The sequence below is a fragment of the Calidris pugnax genome, unplaced genomic scaffold, assembly GCF_001431845.1.
Source record: "Calidris pugnax isolate Ruff unplaced genomic scaffold, ASM143184v1 scaffold42, whole genome shotgun sequence".
Taxonomy (NCBI): domain Eukaryota; kingdom Metazoa; phylum Chordata; class Aves; order Charadriiformes; family Scolopacidae; genus Calidris; species Calidris pugnax.
This window is the reverse complement of record NW_015090920.1, coordinates 14,742,526-14,758,649: the sequence shown is the minus strand read 5'-3', so window position 1 is coordinate 14,758,649 and position 16,124 is coordinate 14,742,526. Positions and strand designations below refer to the sequence as shown.

Sequence of the window (16,124 nt, the reverse complement as noted above, 5' to 3'; positions counted from 1 at the left end):
TAAGAGCCAGTGATGTGGCTGAAGGCTACTACATTTAGGATCAAAAAGCCACCAAACTTACTTTACTTACTCCCTAAGTAAAACCATGGACCTCACTGTTTCTATTCATTGGCTTTCATTGCCTCTACTGAATTCACTCTTCAATATTCAGTACAAGAAGACATCCGTAGTCCATAATAAGAATTCTCCCTACTGCAATAGCATCAGACAGAAAGAGAGAACTGTGAGAAATAGCATGGACAGCAAATATGTACAAGAGTTCAATGAGCAGATTCACATTGTTTTAAATTAGGAGTGATTTAAGTTTTATGACTTGTGGATGACTTTTCTGAATTACATTGACACCATGTGTTTTTTTAATGCCTGATGTTAAGCACTTAACATGTATCTTAATTTATTACTTATGAGCTGAGCTACTGGAATGTAAAAACCAGCCTTTTAGACAATGATAAAACCCAATTTGTGTCCTCTGAAGAAAAAAATGTAGATACAAGCTAAGCTGCAGTACAATAACTCTGTAATCAGCAATCTGAGTGTCCACTGAGATAGACCAATTAGTGTGCAGAGAACTTTAATGCTGACAGATACTTGGTACAGGAAGCAGGAACAGCACTTCTAGAGTTAAATACATATGTTCTACTTCTGCATCTGGGATTAAACTCTTCTTGACAATACCATTTGTCTTGCATTACTGAACTAGATAAGATAAAATTAAAGTCCAAACAAACATCAGAAGTCTTTTTTATAAAGAGGTGGGTTTATACTGCAAGATAATGACTGCTAGCTAATAGAATTTTAAAACATTAGCATAGCTGGAAACGATATTACATGAAGTGATCCCAACACCGCAACTTACCTCTTCCCTATGGTTCTTTATCGGCATACAGAGAATACTCTGAGTCTTATACCCTGTGATCTGGTCAACTTCTGCATTGAATCTTGGATCCTGATACAAGAAAAATATACAATTGTTTAACTACTTGCCTAAAGATCAGTTCTTCTTCTTCCCAGGTTTAAAGGTTAAGAAACTTACAATATTTGACTTAACTGTTACCTAGGATAACAAGGGTTCTATTACCAAGTAATAATTATATAAAGTTGTTAATATCAGTGTGTTAAAACAACAAAAAAGCATTTATGTGGAACATGAGGGCCTGTGGATAAATACAACTGCCAGAAAGAACATAAAACCCCCAAACCCCAGCAGAAGCTCTTCTTGAGCCCAGACCATCATTGTAATAAATATATAAATGGACTGACCATCCCCAGTATAGCTTTTACAATCAAGAAGGAGTTATAGAAATATACTAAAAGACACATGTCTTCAGAGGAACATAGTTTCATGAATGTGGTTTGTGGTTTTGCTTTTACCAGAGATTGCTTGTTTCATTTTTTCAGCCGAGTATTGTTATAAAACTCTGATTTTTTTTAAAGCTTACTAAAATGAATCAGACTATTTTTAAAGGCTGCTGTTCTTTCTCTAGTAATTGATTGAGGATGATGGACCCAATTCAAGAATGAACTTTTAAACTATAAGGATAGATGATGTCCCACTGAAAACATACCTAGCAAATGTTTAGACAGTTTCTGAAGCAGCAAACAAGTGTTTGTTGAAAATGAAACCACTCTTTTTTGCTTCTGAAAAAAATCTACTCAGTACTGTTACCTAATTCTATAAATGTGCTCAGATTGACCAAGAGATGATCAATCAGAAACCATAATTTTCAGCCTTTATTAGTTAATTAATCAAGTAATTCATTAAAATTTCCATCATCCCTAAATTCAAAGCACAAAATCAGCATATCCAGAGAGCCTAGACTGAAGAGATGTTAAGCTGACATGAGATGACTCTCCCAGTGCTGGATTCTCTTCCTTTTTATATCTGGCCTTGTATTAAATAACTCAAATCACAGAGTATCATTTCATTTGGGAGACCTCAATACAGTTCAAAGCCTTATCCCATTCTTGTTCATTCAGCTCCGACTCTTTGTGCCTCGGGTATAATAAAATTCTCCAAAATATTTTTAGTCATAGGACTCCAGTTTTGCAGACAATTATACTCACAATTTCATTCATTTTGGTGCAGAAGTATCTTACATCCTTATACCAGCAGAAATGTAAACATTTAAGTGTCCATTTGCAAATACTGGTGTGCACATCGCTGGTTAAGGCGGGGCTGATACCTGACTGCTAACATCAAACTTGCATAATTTATTTTGATGTTAGCATTTCTCTAGCATTAGTTGTGCTACGTGTTTCTGTATATGCCTGCAACTGTAATAAATATATTGCAGAATCACAGAATTACTAGGTTGGAAGGGACCTTTCAGATTATTGAGTCCAACCGTCAACGTAATACTGACAAAAACCATCATTAAACCATATTGTTAAGAGCTACGTCTACCCGTCTTTTAAATACCTCCAGGGATGGTGCCTTAACCACTCCCGTCCGCAGCCTGTTCCAATGCTTGATAACCCTTTCTGTGTAAAAATTTTTCCTAATATCTAATCTAAACCTCCCCTGGTGCAACTTAAGGCCACTTCCTCTCATCCTATCGCTTGTTATTTGGGAGAAGAGACCGACCCCCACCTCTCTACAACCTCCTTTCAGGTATCAAAACCATGGAGACAGGTTTGCATCTTGACTGGTTTAAATCAATGTAGCTCCAAATACATATAGTAAAATGGCAATATCGTAACAGCTGATACTATGGCTTTTCCTTTTTTCAAGAATTGCTCAAGATAAATTTTCTTGGTTTACCTCATATGCATTCTTGATGTTCAGAGGCTGGCCTATAGCTGCTACGTGACCCACAATGCCCTTGTTCCACTCCAGGCGAATGCAGTTGTTGGAAGCTTCTTCCAAGGTGGAGCCTTCTGCCACATCAAAGAGCCTGCTTACAAGAAACTTCTCATTAGAGCTATCCTCACAGACCAAGAACAAGGAATAGCGATCAGCTGCTATGAGCTCATGGATATGTAGGAAAATTTTATGGCAAAGTGCTGTGACGTCTAAGTGACTAGAAATATCTTTCACAAGTTCTAATAGTCTTGAGCATTGATCCCCTGCACTGGTCTCAATCCTTGGAGATTGCAGAGGCATCTGTTCCTTCTTTTCAGAGTCAGAGAGAAAGCTCACTGCTCCTACTGAGTCCTTGACAAAAATAGGCCTTAAGGGTCTGTCAAATTCAGAAGCAGAGATTTTCCTTGCTGGTGTCCCAGAGTTGGTGGTCTCAGCACAGGCAGGCTGGTGACAAGCACAGGATTCACTGTGGGACTTGGTTCCCTCCTTGCAGACTGGGATGGTGTGAATTCTCTCAGCAAACCATGCATTAACCATTTCTCTGTAAAATAAAAATACAGTGAATGATGTAAGTTAAAAATCATCAGGAAATAATACATATTTGAAGAGGACACCACAAAGAAAACTTTAAACCTTTTCATACAGTGGATGTGATTGCACCTTTAGTGCTCCTCTGTATCAATATTCTTCAATTTTATGCAGCACTTAGTCTAGATTAAGCAGTAATGTTTTAAGCCCCATAAAAAGGAAGCTATTTCTGCCTAAAGGAAATACGTGAATAGGGCAGAGGAAGATTGCTTATGCACAATATAAAAGATCAGAAATTTATACTGTAATTTGAAAAGTTCTAGTCCTTCCCATTCCTAAGATTTGAATTTCAGTATAAGATGTATATATATGCATATAAAGACAAAACTTTCTGTTTTCCTAGACCATTTCTAACTTTTAAAAAGAAAAACTTTAAAATTTTGAACTTTAATTCTCTCTGTTAAGTCACCTGCAGTTCCTCCTATTTTTATGTCGCCTATACACTATTTTTAAGTTAACTGCTCCTGTGCTGTCAGAGCTAATGAAAAATGCTGGTTTGACTCAAAACACAAAGGCTTTGCTTAAAAACTGTCAGAAAGAAACATGAATATTTTTAATTCAAGCCTATTCAAAGTAATGAAAAGACAGACTGTTTTCATGCATCTCACCTATTTCCTTTCTGTGCAGATGAAACTTGTCTTAACCCAAAATACTGAATACTCTTGCTTACATTTTTGAAAAGTTTACCATTAATTTAAAAATGTTATGCATCTCTAATATTTAACTGTGTTTCTCAAATTAACTTGGTGCTAGAACGCCAACCGTAATAATTGAATAATCCATAAGCACACATTATCAATAACATGAGTATACTTTTACTTATCACTATAATATTTTCTTGTCCAAAATCTATTAGGCTTTTTTTTTTTTTAAACACAGGGCTTTTTATTTCATTTACTCAGTGTTGAGGATTCCTCACAGCATATGAGCTACTCTCAGAAGAAATGTTGGGGTTTTTTTTTTCCAAATTACATAATGTATAGCCCTATGAACAGCAAAAATCCTATTAAAAAGTCTGATCTTTTGGAAACCTTTCATGGTGGTCATGTTTTAAATTTGGGATATTTTTTATTTGCTCAGCAGACCACAGGAATTTCGAGAGTGAAGCTGAATGAAACCATGGAAATTAGTCAGGTTAGTCAGCCGCTGATCGGTTACATGCATCAGTATATGTTAAATACTAAAAGCACTCTATGTGGCCTTTTTTGGCCAATACTGCAAGTGTAATTAACCATTAATTCAAAGTAAAGTAATCGATTATAATCTAAAGTCCATCATTATTATTTTTATTAGCAAGCAATCCACATTATTTGCCTTCTGTTAGGAAAGTTTTAGAGTTTTTCAGATTTTGCAATCACATATCATTTGGAGACCTCAACTTTAGGCACACGTGCTATGAAAAATAGAATTGATGTAGGAAATTGAGTGTAAAGGGAGCACCTGGGCAAAAGAAAGTAATTTTGTTACTCTACTCATTCTTCAAGGGTGAATGGTCAATGTGGTCACACAGGACATTTGTGAATTTTCTGACAATGAGAGTCCAAAACCACTGAATGAAAAGTTGGACACAATTAAGGCAGTGGGAGTTTTGCCTCTTGAGTTCCACAGAGCTAGAATTTCATTCCATGTTTTTATATTTTCCATGAAGCTGTGGGAACAGTGCTGGCTGTAGCAATAATATACCTCAATCAACATCTATTATAAATTTCCCAGCAATCGAGAGCTAGTCCGATTACTGGAAACATAATGCCAGAGAACACAATGAAATTCCATTGTTATTCTGAAAGAGTTTTGGTTCATTGCTTAGCTACTTATTTTGAAAGGAAGTAAGTTCTGCTTGTTACGTATTTTAATAAAGACTACTAGTGATCCTTCTTTATTATAGCAGCAGTAGGTTTGGGAGTTTTCTGTGGAGCTATCTCATCCAAATGTTTCTTTCAGAGAAGCATAAAGAACATTTATTATTAGAACTTTGACTTTAACAAGATTACTTTATTGTACTTAAATAGCATAAATATTAAATATGGATGCTGTGACCATGTATTACCAAAATGCATAGTACAATTTGCCTTTTCACATTTGCAATATCACATTCGCAAAAGCTGCTTCAATGAGAGTCAAAATAAGAAGCTAGCATTTGATAACAATTGGAACTTTCAATTCATTAAACTGAATGAGAAAACGGAATAAAAATTTGTGATGAAAGTGACCAGAAGTATCCTTAAGAAAACAAAAAAAAACTTAAAATGCAAAAATTTGTAAGTAAACAGTACAACCTCTAAAGTCTTGTTATCATATATGTTATGTTTCATTTAGATTCTTTTTGGTTTACTCTAATCTCTTCAAGAAAAAAATTATGTGGAAATGTTAGCTTTTTCTAAACAAAATGTAGCATTTAACAGTAAGGCTACAGAAAAGAACTTCAAAATGCAAGCTGGGTGCATTGAAAGCCTCAGGCAAAGAAGGTAGATATAGAATAATCGATAGTTTTAAAAGAAGGCTTGTGACTTGACTCAGTTTCATGGTTGTGTGTGCTGACTTGATTTTTGAACATCGAGGACAGGCATTAATGGAAAGGAGGATTTAAAAGTAACAGTAATAACCTGGAATCAGATGAAGAGCGTTCTTAAACTAGCAAGTGTTAGGCATAGGAACCCATGTACTTTGTCTAGGCATGTTTGAAAATGCCCAGACGTGAACCTGTGCTATTGCTGAGTGACAGCACTTTGTAGAGCAATGCCATTCACTGTTCACTTACACTTGAGGAAAGGAGAATATTAGATGCTGTCATTTCACCTAGCTCTGTTTTACACTGAATTTACATACGTGAATGTGTTGATAGAAGGCGGAGAAAGAATCAGGTGCCCTGTGTGAACAAAGTAAAAGCTAAAGCAGAAATTTGGTTTATCAGTTAAAACGTGGCATTGTATTTATTCTGGAATGTTGTGTAATGATTGTCCCCTGGCCTTAATGGTGTAGTAATAGCAATCAGGAAGAACAACGTACTCTGAATTCTAATACCAGTTCTCAAACTGTGGATAATTTAGTTTTTACCTTCTTGCCTTTTTACTATGTAAAATAAGCATTTCTTTCTCGTCTTGTGGTTATTAAGGGATACTGTAAAATCTTTCACATGAAAGTAATTACATTTCTTTAATAAGAACTGACTGCTTCTTAGGTATCTGCACTATTTATGAGGCACTTCGACACTGAACAGAACTATATGTGGAGCTGCATAATTATGAGTAACATATTCCTGTTCCCTTTAATGCGTCTTTGATGATGGTCCAATAACTTGCCAACATAGTGTGCGATTCTCAAAAAGCGCTGTAGGTTAACAACAACAAATCCTTAACTACTGTTTAAAGCATAGTTTTCAACTTCCAACCATTTAGGCATTTTTATTTGGGCAACAGGAAAGCCGTTCAAATTCAGCTGGAATAAGAACAGCCTTCATTGACCTTTACTGAATGCCTCTTCTAACAAGGAAACTATTTAGCTCCTTTTACTCACAGTTACACACACTGATGGAAGAACTAGCATTTCACATTAACTGATGTATTCTAACTATTTCAAATCCATCAGACAAAGTCTTGGCATAAATTTGCTTGTTGACACTCAATCCTAATTAACAATGTATGACAAGAAGAGTATTATTACTAACACAACTACTTTCTCAGCACAGTATTAGCTCAACGGATATCCGGTATTAGGCACATTCTGAACTACAGATGAGGTTACTGGGAAATTAGTAACAAGTGCTACATATGATTAAAATGTCATTTTGAAAAGGAAGAAACAAATGCCTGTGACTATTCAAATGAACAGTCTTCAGTAAGCATCAAGAGCTGATTGTAAGGAGAAGACCCTTGCTGTAGAAGTAAATGTAGACGTTGCAGGAGTGTGTTAAACAGGAGCAGATACAGATGTGATCTACACAGATAGTTAAACCAATGCAATGTCTCCATCCCAGCATAGCAATCACTATGTGCTGAGGAGTTACAGGCATCAGCATCCATTGCTTGTGAGCTGCACGCATCCTTTACTGCAGTATGAGACTCTACTTGAGAAAGCTGTAATTTATCCCAGAGTTCATAAACAGGAATAGTTGAATATGAAGTATCCATTTTTAGTCACTTCTATCAGCCAAATACAGTCTTTCCTCTATAAAACACAATTTCAAAGGAGCATGACAATAATGACTGCTGAATTTGGCTGGTGACCTCATCAGCAGATGACAAAACTGGAGAATTTTGAAGAGATAAGGATGATAAGGGGATAAAATACAATGGCAGGTAAAATATTTGAAGAAAAAAAATGATTGTGTGATCATCCCCTCTATAATCACTTGTATATAAGCACACATTTTCTGCATTACATGAGATCTCAGGAACTTCAGAAGAATTAAGAATCTTTTGCCCTGATTTGTTAAACAGTGTACAGAAAGTAGACCTGTCCCTAAAGCAAGAGGTTATCTGTAGGAATAGGCAACAGAAATAGAAAATCACTGGGTGAGAAAACACAGACACAAAGAAGTAATATGGCTTTAGCCAGGTCCTGCAGAAGGGCCCAAGTAGACCTGAAGACAACCTCAGGTCTAAGACCTGAAGAGAAACTTCCTTTATTTCCTGTGCTGTATCTATGAAACTGTGCTGACCTAACACTAATTACTACAATTCATACACTGGGATTATTAAATAATTTATTGTATTCAGCTTTGCTTCATTATGCTCACCTTCAAAATAGCATACATTTCAAAAAAACCCAAAACCCAGTGAAGATGTTTAAAGAGTAACAGCCAGATTATAATTGTCTTGCTCACACGTAACCATGCTACATATGTAAGACTATACTGATGTGACCATTCAGCAAGTACTTGGTATCTTTAGACAAAATGAGCAAAAACAGAGCACAAAAGCAATATTGAGATGCAACAATGATAGTATACTGCATCTTAGTTATTTTGCACAAAGAATGCATAATTATTACTGTACCATAAGAGCACTGAGTGACTTTCAGTAAAACAACAAATAATTCCCTGTTTTCTCTGTGGCTTATAAATCTTTCATATATACAATGTTTCAGTAGTTGTGTGAGCTGTTTTGGTAATTTTTCATTCAAACCAGCAGCTACTGATAACACACTTCATAACAGGGATTCAACCCAAACTTGCCTATTAGAGAATGCCAGCTTTCAGGTATCTGAACTTCTGTGGCCTAATGCTGCTAGTGTTAAATCAACAGTATTTCAAGCCAAGCTTCATAACTATTTTCTTAATTGCTTTCCTTAAAATAACCACTAGGTGTCTTCAAATTTCTCTCCTGCATCTTGACATAATTTAGGCATAGAAATCATTTAAAGCATTAGCAACAACTTGAAAACTATTCAGTTTTAACAAATGAGTTTGAAAGTCAAAGTCACTTGGATATTATACTTGCCTGCCCATTTTCTTTCCAGTACTTCCTGTTTCATAATCATGTTCTAAGTTGTTTTGTCACCTTTCTGGCCATGGAAAGATTTAAATAAACTGTACAAGGCCTCATTAGAGGGAAACAGTGAACTGACTGTAAAATAAATGTTTTCAGACTAACTAAAAAAGTAGATTGACAAAAACAATGGCTGTTTTTCCTTAAACCCTCTTCAATTATAGTTACTAGAGTTTCTATTTCTAACAGTGGTAAGCAAACCGTTTTGAAGACAAGTATCACTTAAAGTCAGTACCAATTTTTTGGCACAACTCAAGTCAAATATATAAGCATACATTTAACTTTAAAGTTAAGTGGTCCGACTGACTTCTGTTTGAATACAGATCTAAATTAAGAACTCTAATTCTTGATTCAAACCATGCTCATGAAAGAGTGAAGTAACAACTTTTTAGAACAATGGAATAATGTAAATCTTGTCTAATGCTCATATTATTTTTTAAAATAGGAGGCAGAGGTTGCTTTATCATTTGAAGCAAAAGTATTTGAAATGGGGACTAACACTAACAGGCTATTCTTGGCTATTTTCAAGTTTTCTTTAACAACGAAACTGCAAGCTTAACTTTTCACAAGAAAGCTTTCCTCCCTAGAAGGGACGTTCTATTCACAGTATAAAGACAGAATAAATCCTCAGGGACTGAAGGTCAAATTCTAGAACATGACCTTTATTTCTCCTCCAAATGTCAACTTCTTGTTCCAAGCTCAAAAAAAATTAAAAATAACTATGTGCCTAATGATTTTGTTGTGGAAAGCAATAGGGCAATGCCAGTGACTTTAGTGAAAGATGGATTAAAGATTAAATTCATACCTGCCTAGAGACATCACATAAGTCTTAGGTAGTACTTCAGTTCCACTTAAATTCCTAAAATAGGGGTTAAGTAGGACTTAAGTGGTGCAGAGGCTTTGGGATGGCTCTATGTGCTGGGGTGAGATCACCATAATGCACAAATAAATGGGAAAATATATATCTTTTACTAAGCAAATATGTTTTGTGGCTATATTTTCAGTGCCAGACCTAATGTGAAATTACAACCATTGAGTTATTCACAAGGACCATTTGAGTAGGGCTTCTTTTCTGGCACTTTGTAAATAGTTCCTTTTGTATTTGATGCCTTTGGGATGGCTCTATGTGCTGGGGTGAGATCACCATAATGCACAAATAAATGGGAAAATATATATCTTTTACTAAGCAAATATGTTTTGTGGCTATATTTTCAGTGCCAGACCTAATGTGAAATTACAACCATTGAGTTATTCACAAGGACCATTTGAGTAGGGCTTCTTTTCTGGCACTTTGTAAATAGTTCCTTTTGTATTTGATGCCTTTTTTTTTTTTTTTCCCTTTTTTTCCCCCCCTTTTCTTCAAATAAATCATATAAATATAAATTTATATATGTTTCTTGGCCAGTAAGGAAGAGAAAAACTTGCATTCTGTCATTTTATTAATTATATTTATTCATGAAAAAAGCAAAATGCTTCCTCTTTAATGATGAAAATAGGTGGTAGCATTAGTTCACGTCAAAAATGTATTGTCTAAAATTGCTTTGTTTGTAATTCTTGATCTGGGTCATATATTCCCACACAATTCACCATTCAGATTAGCACAAACATAGGCTATGATGTACTTTTTTTTTTTTTATCTGAAGACATCAGAGGTGATAGATCATGAATTTTATCCTCGTGCAGAGAGCTAGCATAATGCCTACACACTAGGGAAGTCTCACTTTGGCTTCAAAATATAGACTAATAGGTATTTTTGTTTTATATATGTAGCCTTTCTCCTAATCCGGTAGAAAGACATGAATTTCCTCCTCCTGTGATGACTCTTCAACAGATGCCCAGCACAAAACTTCCATGAACTTCTACAGTTTAGAAATAAAAGAAAGGTGTCTAACTTTCTTGTCTCCCACAGAGGCAATGTATGCCTCAGCTCCACCTTTCTTCCTAGTTGCCAGAAATTCGACCCTGTTTTCTAAGGTCTTCCAAGTAAGAGCAAAAAAAATGCAAATGAGATCTCCATTGGTACTATCAAAAGTACTGTAATATGATAATAAAATTACCCTGAAACAATAGAAGGAAAAAAAAATAGAAGGCAAAACCTGTTAAAGTAGTTCACCCCACCTTATTTTCTGCCTGTCCTCTAAGGCTTACCAGTTGTATTTTAATGACTGTATTGTGCGTGTCCGTTTGTTTCTTTGTTACCTAGGGTAAACGGTACATAGTAAAAGCACATTCTCCTTGTAGCTGCTCAGTAATGTCTGCTGATTAGTTTATCGTCCCACCAAAGATTCTGTGTAGGTCTTCAGCTTGTAGTTTTTTGGGAATTAAAGATGTAAATTTCTAATAAGTGGTTTCTTAGTGTTTCCAAAATGACAGTTTCTTCAGTCTACAGTAATTGCTATTTTAGACATTGTTTCCAAAATACTCCCGCACACACCTAGCTTTATTTCCAAGAATAAATGCCAAAAATACTTAATCACATTTACAACTTCATGGATGTGGGTAGCATTCCTTACCTTCCTGAGTGCTGTTTAAATCAGGAGATTAAAATATTTTGGGATAATCTTAATACTTTGCCGTTATCAAGAAAGGCATAGAGGTATGGATATATTATTTATAAGTGGGATAACTACAGAGATCATTAGACCAACAAGAAAACTTTCCAAAATTTCATAGAAATTGATTTTTTTTTCTGTACTTCATTCTCAGAAAAGCTCTGTAAACATCTAATAAAACCAAGTAAGTGGCAGAAAATATCCTGACCCCTGCATTAACACCACTACTTCCTGTGGTTTTCAAGTCATGGCCCAAAGAATCAGTGGGTCTGCAGTCCTCTTGTAAGTGTTTTGCATGGGGTAACTTAGAAAGTAAGTCCCCTTTCAGCATAATCAAACAACTTGCATAGAATTCTGTGCCTCCACTAGAAAACTGTTGGGGGTCCTTCAATCACAGAAGTTAAAAACCCACTACCCACTTACCAAGGTCATGTTAGGGATGAATATGGCTCATACCTGTATACTTTTAGGATTATTATTTTTCTTTATGTCAGTAATATCTTTTAAAGAAAAAACACAGGCCAAAGCACATAGCTCTACCTTTGAAAATCGGATTTTTCATATACTTGTCCAAAATTTAATTTCCTTTCAATTAGAAAAAATTAAGAACACATACATTACCAAACAAAACAATGACATAATGCATACGACATGTAATATTTATGAGATTAAACACCAAATAGCCATCTCAAAATGAAAGACATTTTTTAAAAGCCCTCTAGACACAGATTAGAAGGTAAATGCCCTAAGTAATTCAGTGCCACAGGCAGCATGTTACAAACTGATTGTCCACCCGCCATCAGGAAGGAAAAACCCCAAACAACCGTACTTGAGTTTTATCAAAGTAATAAATGTAATTGATGTATTCAAGTTGTGCAATCTCTGAATTCCAGCAAAGTACAGTTTCCCAATAAATGCCACTTCTGGAATCCTCAGTGAAGCGCTATGAAGTACCATACTGTTAAGGACTTTTATTTTTCCAAATCCCCACCTTAATTCATTTGTAAATATTTCCCAACCCTGCTAATAAGCCAAGATGTATTTATAACAAAATAATCTTATTCCCAGTGAAAGGCTTACAAGACTTGGGTTAATAATTTGTATCTATCATGCCATACATCTCGGAAACCAGACAAAAACTTCCTGAATTAGAGGCAACTGCATTGTTTCAGAGAGAATTTTTACTTTGGCTGTTTTGGCAGTCTCTTCTGATCGCAAAGAGCACTAAGAGAGAATCACTCCCATATTTTTAGTAGTAGGGACAAACAGGAAGTCAGAAATACAGAAGTATTCCATAGGGGGTTAAAATAAGTTTGATATTTGAACATGTCAATGCATGGATTATTTTTTTTTAAGGAACATAAAAAGATAAAACTTCAGAAAGACAAAAAGGCTAACAAATTTAGGGGCAAATGCAGTAGAATTTCTTGACAGGAATGGCTGCATTTTATGCCTTTATGATGCCTAGTTAGAACACTTATATTTGTAACAGCAGCTACAAAGAGCCTGTAACAACAGTATGGGTAAACGTAAGACACAATCTAAAAGAAGAATAATTTTACTTCAAAATGTTTATGCTTTGTGGGAAGCCAGAATATGATAGGCAATTCTAAGACTTTAAAAGGGGAAAAGTAACAAGAGGAGCTAAAAAAAAAGAAATAAAATTAATAGCTTAAATTTAGCTGGAGCTAGGCATTTAGAAACTCTTGAACCCCGTAAGTGTACAGTAAAAAACTCCCCAGCCAGAAGGTCGTCAACCAGCACGCTGCATCACTAAGTGAACCAAAATCATCTCGTCACTGAGCGTGCCTGTGACACACTTCCCCTTTGCTGTTCTGCACTTTGATCATACTGTGACAACACTTCATAGATAATAGCTATTTATATTATCTCTGTATATCACTTATCTACTCAGTACAAAATAAAGTAATAAATAACTGATACTGCAGCTTCCTACTCATAGGATCACAGTTTATTCACATACTCGAAGGAGGCAGCAATTTGAAGCTATTCACCTGGATTACATGCTTGTAGGATTGCAACCTTGTGCTACACAGGTGGAAGTCAATAAACCTAGCTTTATCACAGAGTATCAGCCCGCCTACCTATCAAAGACTTGAGAAAGGCAGTAATGAGGCCTGCCTGGAGACTATCAGCCTCGAGGCATTGCAGGATCAAAATACAAGGTGTAAGCCATTTGTATATACTTATATTCTACAATACATTTTAGGGGAGAGGAGGAAAGCAGGTGCAAATTTGTTATGTAGATGACCTGCATCCCTTTTCCTCAAGAATCCGGAATGTGGACTGGGGAGCCTAGCAACTCTAACAGTTATCTTGTTACGAACAACAGTTAATGCAGTTAATTGTGGATAAAAAGACATTTTCTTTTAAAGCCCCACCTTGCCAGAAAATATAATTTTTATTTAAACCACGAAACAAACTGACCCACACAAGATGGAACAAGAGGCAGCTATTCAATGACTGTATAAGATAATGTGACTCCCGTACCTTAAAAAAAAAAAAAAAAACCAAAACAAATCTGCAGGCATAAGACCATGCAAAGTACTTATAAAATAAGTAATATTTAGACACCTAATTAAAACTTTTTTTGTGGGAATTACCAAAAGAGCTACTGTATAAAACACTATGGGAATTAAGTAATTGCCCAGAAAAAAAACCCGTGTAATACCTATCATAAGATTGCTAAATTAGGTTCTGATTCAAAGCACATTACTATCAGCAGAGAGCACTTGTATTACTCTGTAATAAATGGTTGAGCTGGTGATCTTTTCCTACTCCTGTGTATAAATATTTGAGAAACAGATACAGAAACTATCTTTATCCATTAGCAATTGTGCCTTGCAACGTGAAGTAGAATATGCCTCTGTGCTCTGCAAGATACAACATTAACTACCTTCTTGGTCTATTGCTTTTAGGAACTTTGGCATATTATGAAGCAAAACAAGAAATGAGAAGCAGTAAATTAAGATTAGAAAACAGCTGAAACTAGTTCAAGTAACACTGTTTTACTTGATGGAGTAAATATAATGCTAAGTAACGAAACATTAACAGCATAGTCTTTGTTCAATGTATTGCTGTTGTACAAAGACTCAACTAAAAAGCATGGCATTAAATTTTAGGGGTTTTCTCTTTTCAAGCTCCAAATCACACTACAGTGTAGAACATTAAGCCTTTTTACAAAGTACATCAGTTCTTTCAAGCTGCTCAGCTTTATCCCAACAGGATATCATTTTAGTGAATAAGATTTGAAGAAACATACAATCAAATAACTTGTCATTTGTCTTTTCAAATACAAACTTACATATCAAAGAGGTATTCCTTATTATGCAGTTATAGTTTTCTACTTACACAGTAAGGACAAAAAAACCTCCATTCTCTGCAAGACCCGGGAGAAGAGAGTTTTGAGACAAATACAATGTTTCCATCACTTCAAAAACATCACAGAATTGTTGCCAAGTAAGAACTCAAAGTCAACAGTGTTTCTGCAAAACCCTCTCTAAAGGCAGAGGCATCACCGTCAGGGAGACGTGACTGAATTGTATTTTTGTGAACTACTGCCTCTTTCAGTCCTCTTTCAATCCCGCACAAACAGCATTAAAAAAAAAAAGAAAAAAAAAAACAACAAAAAACCCAACAACAACACAAAAAAACTCCACAAAAAACCAAACCCCCCAAAAACCTGACTAACCAAACCTCTCCTTAGGGAAAACAAATCTGACACAGCGGTTACTATTAATTATCATTCCTATTTGTTCAATACTACTTCCAGTTTCCAAAGGAAGTGTGAGAGGCTGAAGTAATAAAATGCTACTTCTCAAAGCTGCTAACACCCTATTTCCTGGGCAAACAAGCTATCCTTCAGTTCCAGACCATGGACTAGTGTTCTGGAGAATATCAAGGTTAATTACTTCCATCTATGGATCCTACACCTATGCACAGCCTTTTAAAAAAAAATATATATAAACATTTAAAAGACTTTTTAAAGGCCTTTTTTACGATTTTTTCTGTTAAATGAATCTAAGGAAGAAGCAGCAGAAGAAAGGGGACCGCACGACAGATGGTCGCAGGCACGCAGGTGACCCCTGAGGCTTTCTAGCTCGCCACGAATCAATTATTAATGGGGATTTCTTTTCTTACCGCCCCATCCCATGCAGAGAGGAGCAGCAGCAAAGCCTCAGTCAGAAGGCATCCATCCCTGCCCGGGGACTCGGGAAAGAGGAGCGTATCGGCGGCGGGGAGCAGATGGTGCGGAGCGGGAGCGTCCGAGGAGCAGAGCGCAGGACTCACTAACCCCAGCTCTCTCTCCACCAAGATATACCGTGGGAGTTGCAGATCGCCTGTGCTCTGCATCCCCGCTGCTTTGTTTATCGGAAAATATTCAACATGGAAACCTGACTCCACTTCTAAAAATAGCCGAATTTCCTCGGTTTCAACTTGAAGTCCCGCTGCTGAAGCGTGACAACGGTGAGCAAATACCTCGTCTTGTCTCCAAAAGGCAGCATGTCCAGCCGAGGGGGGTGTGAGTAAAGCCCAGAGGAGCTCTTCAGGTCTTCACATGAGGTGCCTCGCAAGAGCCCACTCCCCGCAGAGCCCAGCGCCGGCCGGCGAGGCTGCCCCCTGCCGGGGGGGCGGCCACGCTCCCCGTGGAACACCACCCCCCCCCCCCCCCCC

The 16,124-nt window shown here is 36.4% G+C and overlaps 1 protein-coding gene and 1 long non-coding RNA gene across 8 annotated transcripts in view; one reads left to right on the top strand and one right to left on the bottom strand.

Annotated features, from left to right (window-relative positions):
- The window catches only part of LOC106892631, a 50,896-nt gene extending 46,378 nt beyond the window's left edge, over positions 1–4,518 (top strand). Inside the window, exon 3 of the long non-coding RNA XR_001412917.1 lies at positions 4,475–4,518. This is a non-coding gene — a long non-coding RNA (uncharacterized LOC106892631). The remainder of the gene's footprint in view (positions 1–4,474) is intronic.
- PDE5A (phosphodiesterase 5A) overlaps positions 1–16,124 on the bottom strand; it is a 136,019-nt gene that overhangs the window by 53,131 nt on the left and 66,764 nt on the right. For 4 of the 7 annotated variants that reach the window (XM_014949942.1, XM_014949941.1, XM_014949939.1 and 1 more), the window contains 2 exons: positions 2,762–3,344; positions 857–946 (listed from right to left, as the gene is read on the bottom strand). In XM_014949942.1, coding sequence (XP_014805428.1) covers positions 857–946; positions 2,762–3,344 — 673 coding nt within the window. Of the gene's footprint in view, positions 1–856; positions 947–2,761; positions 3,345–14,801; positions 14,924–15,590; positions 15,858–15,929; positions 16,067–16,124 lie in introns of those variants that run through there. The other 3 variants (XM_014949944.1, XM_014949945.1, XM_014949943.1) reach the window with 3 other exon arrangements.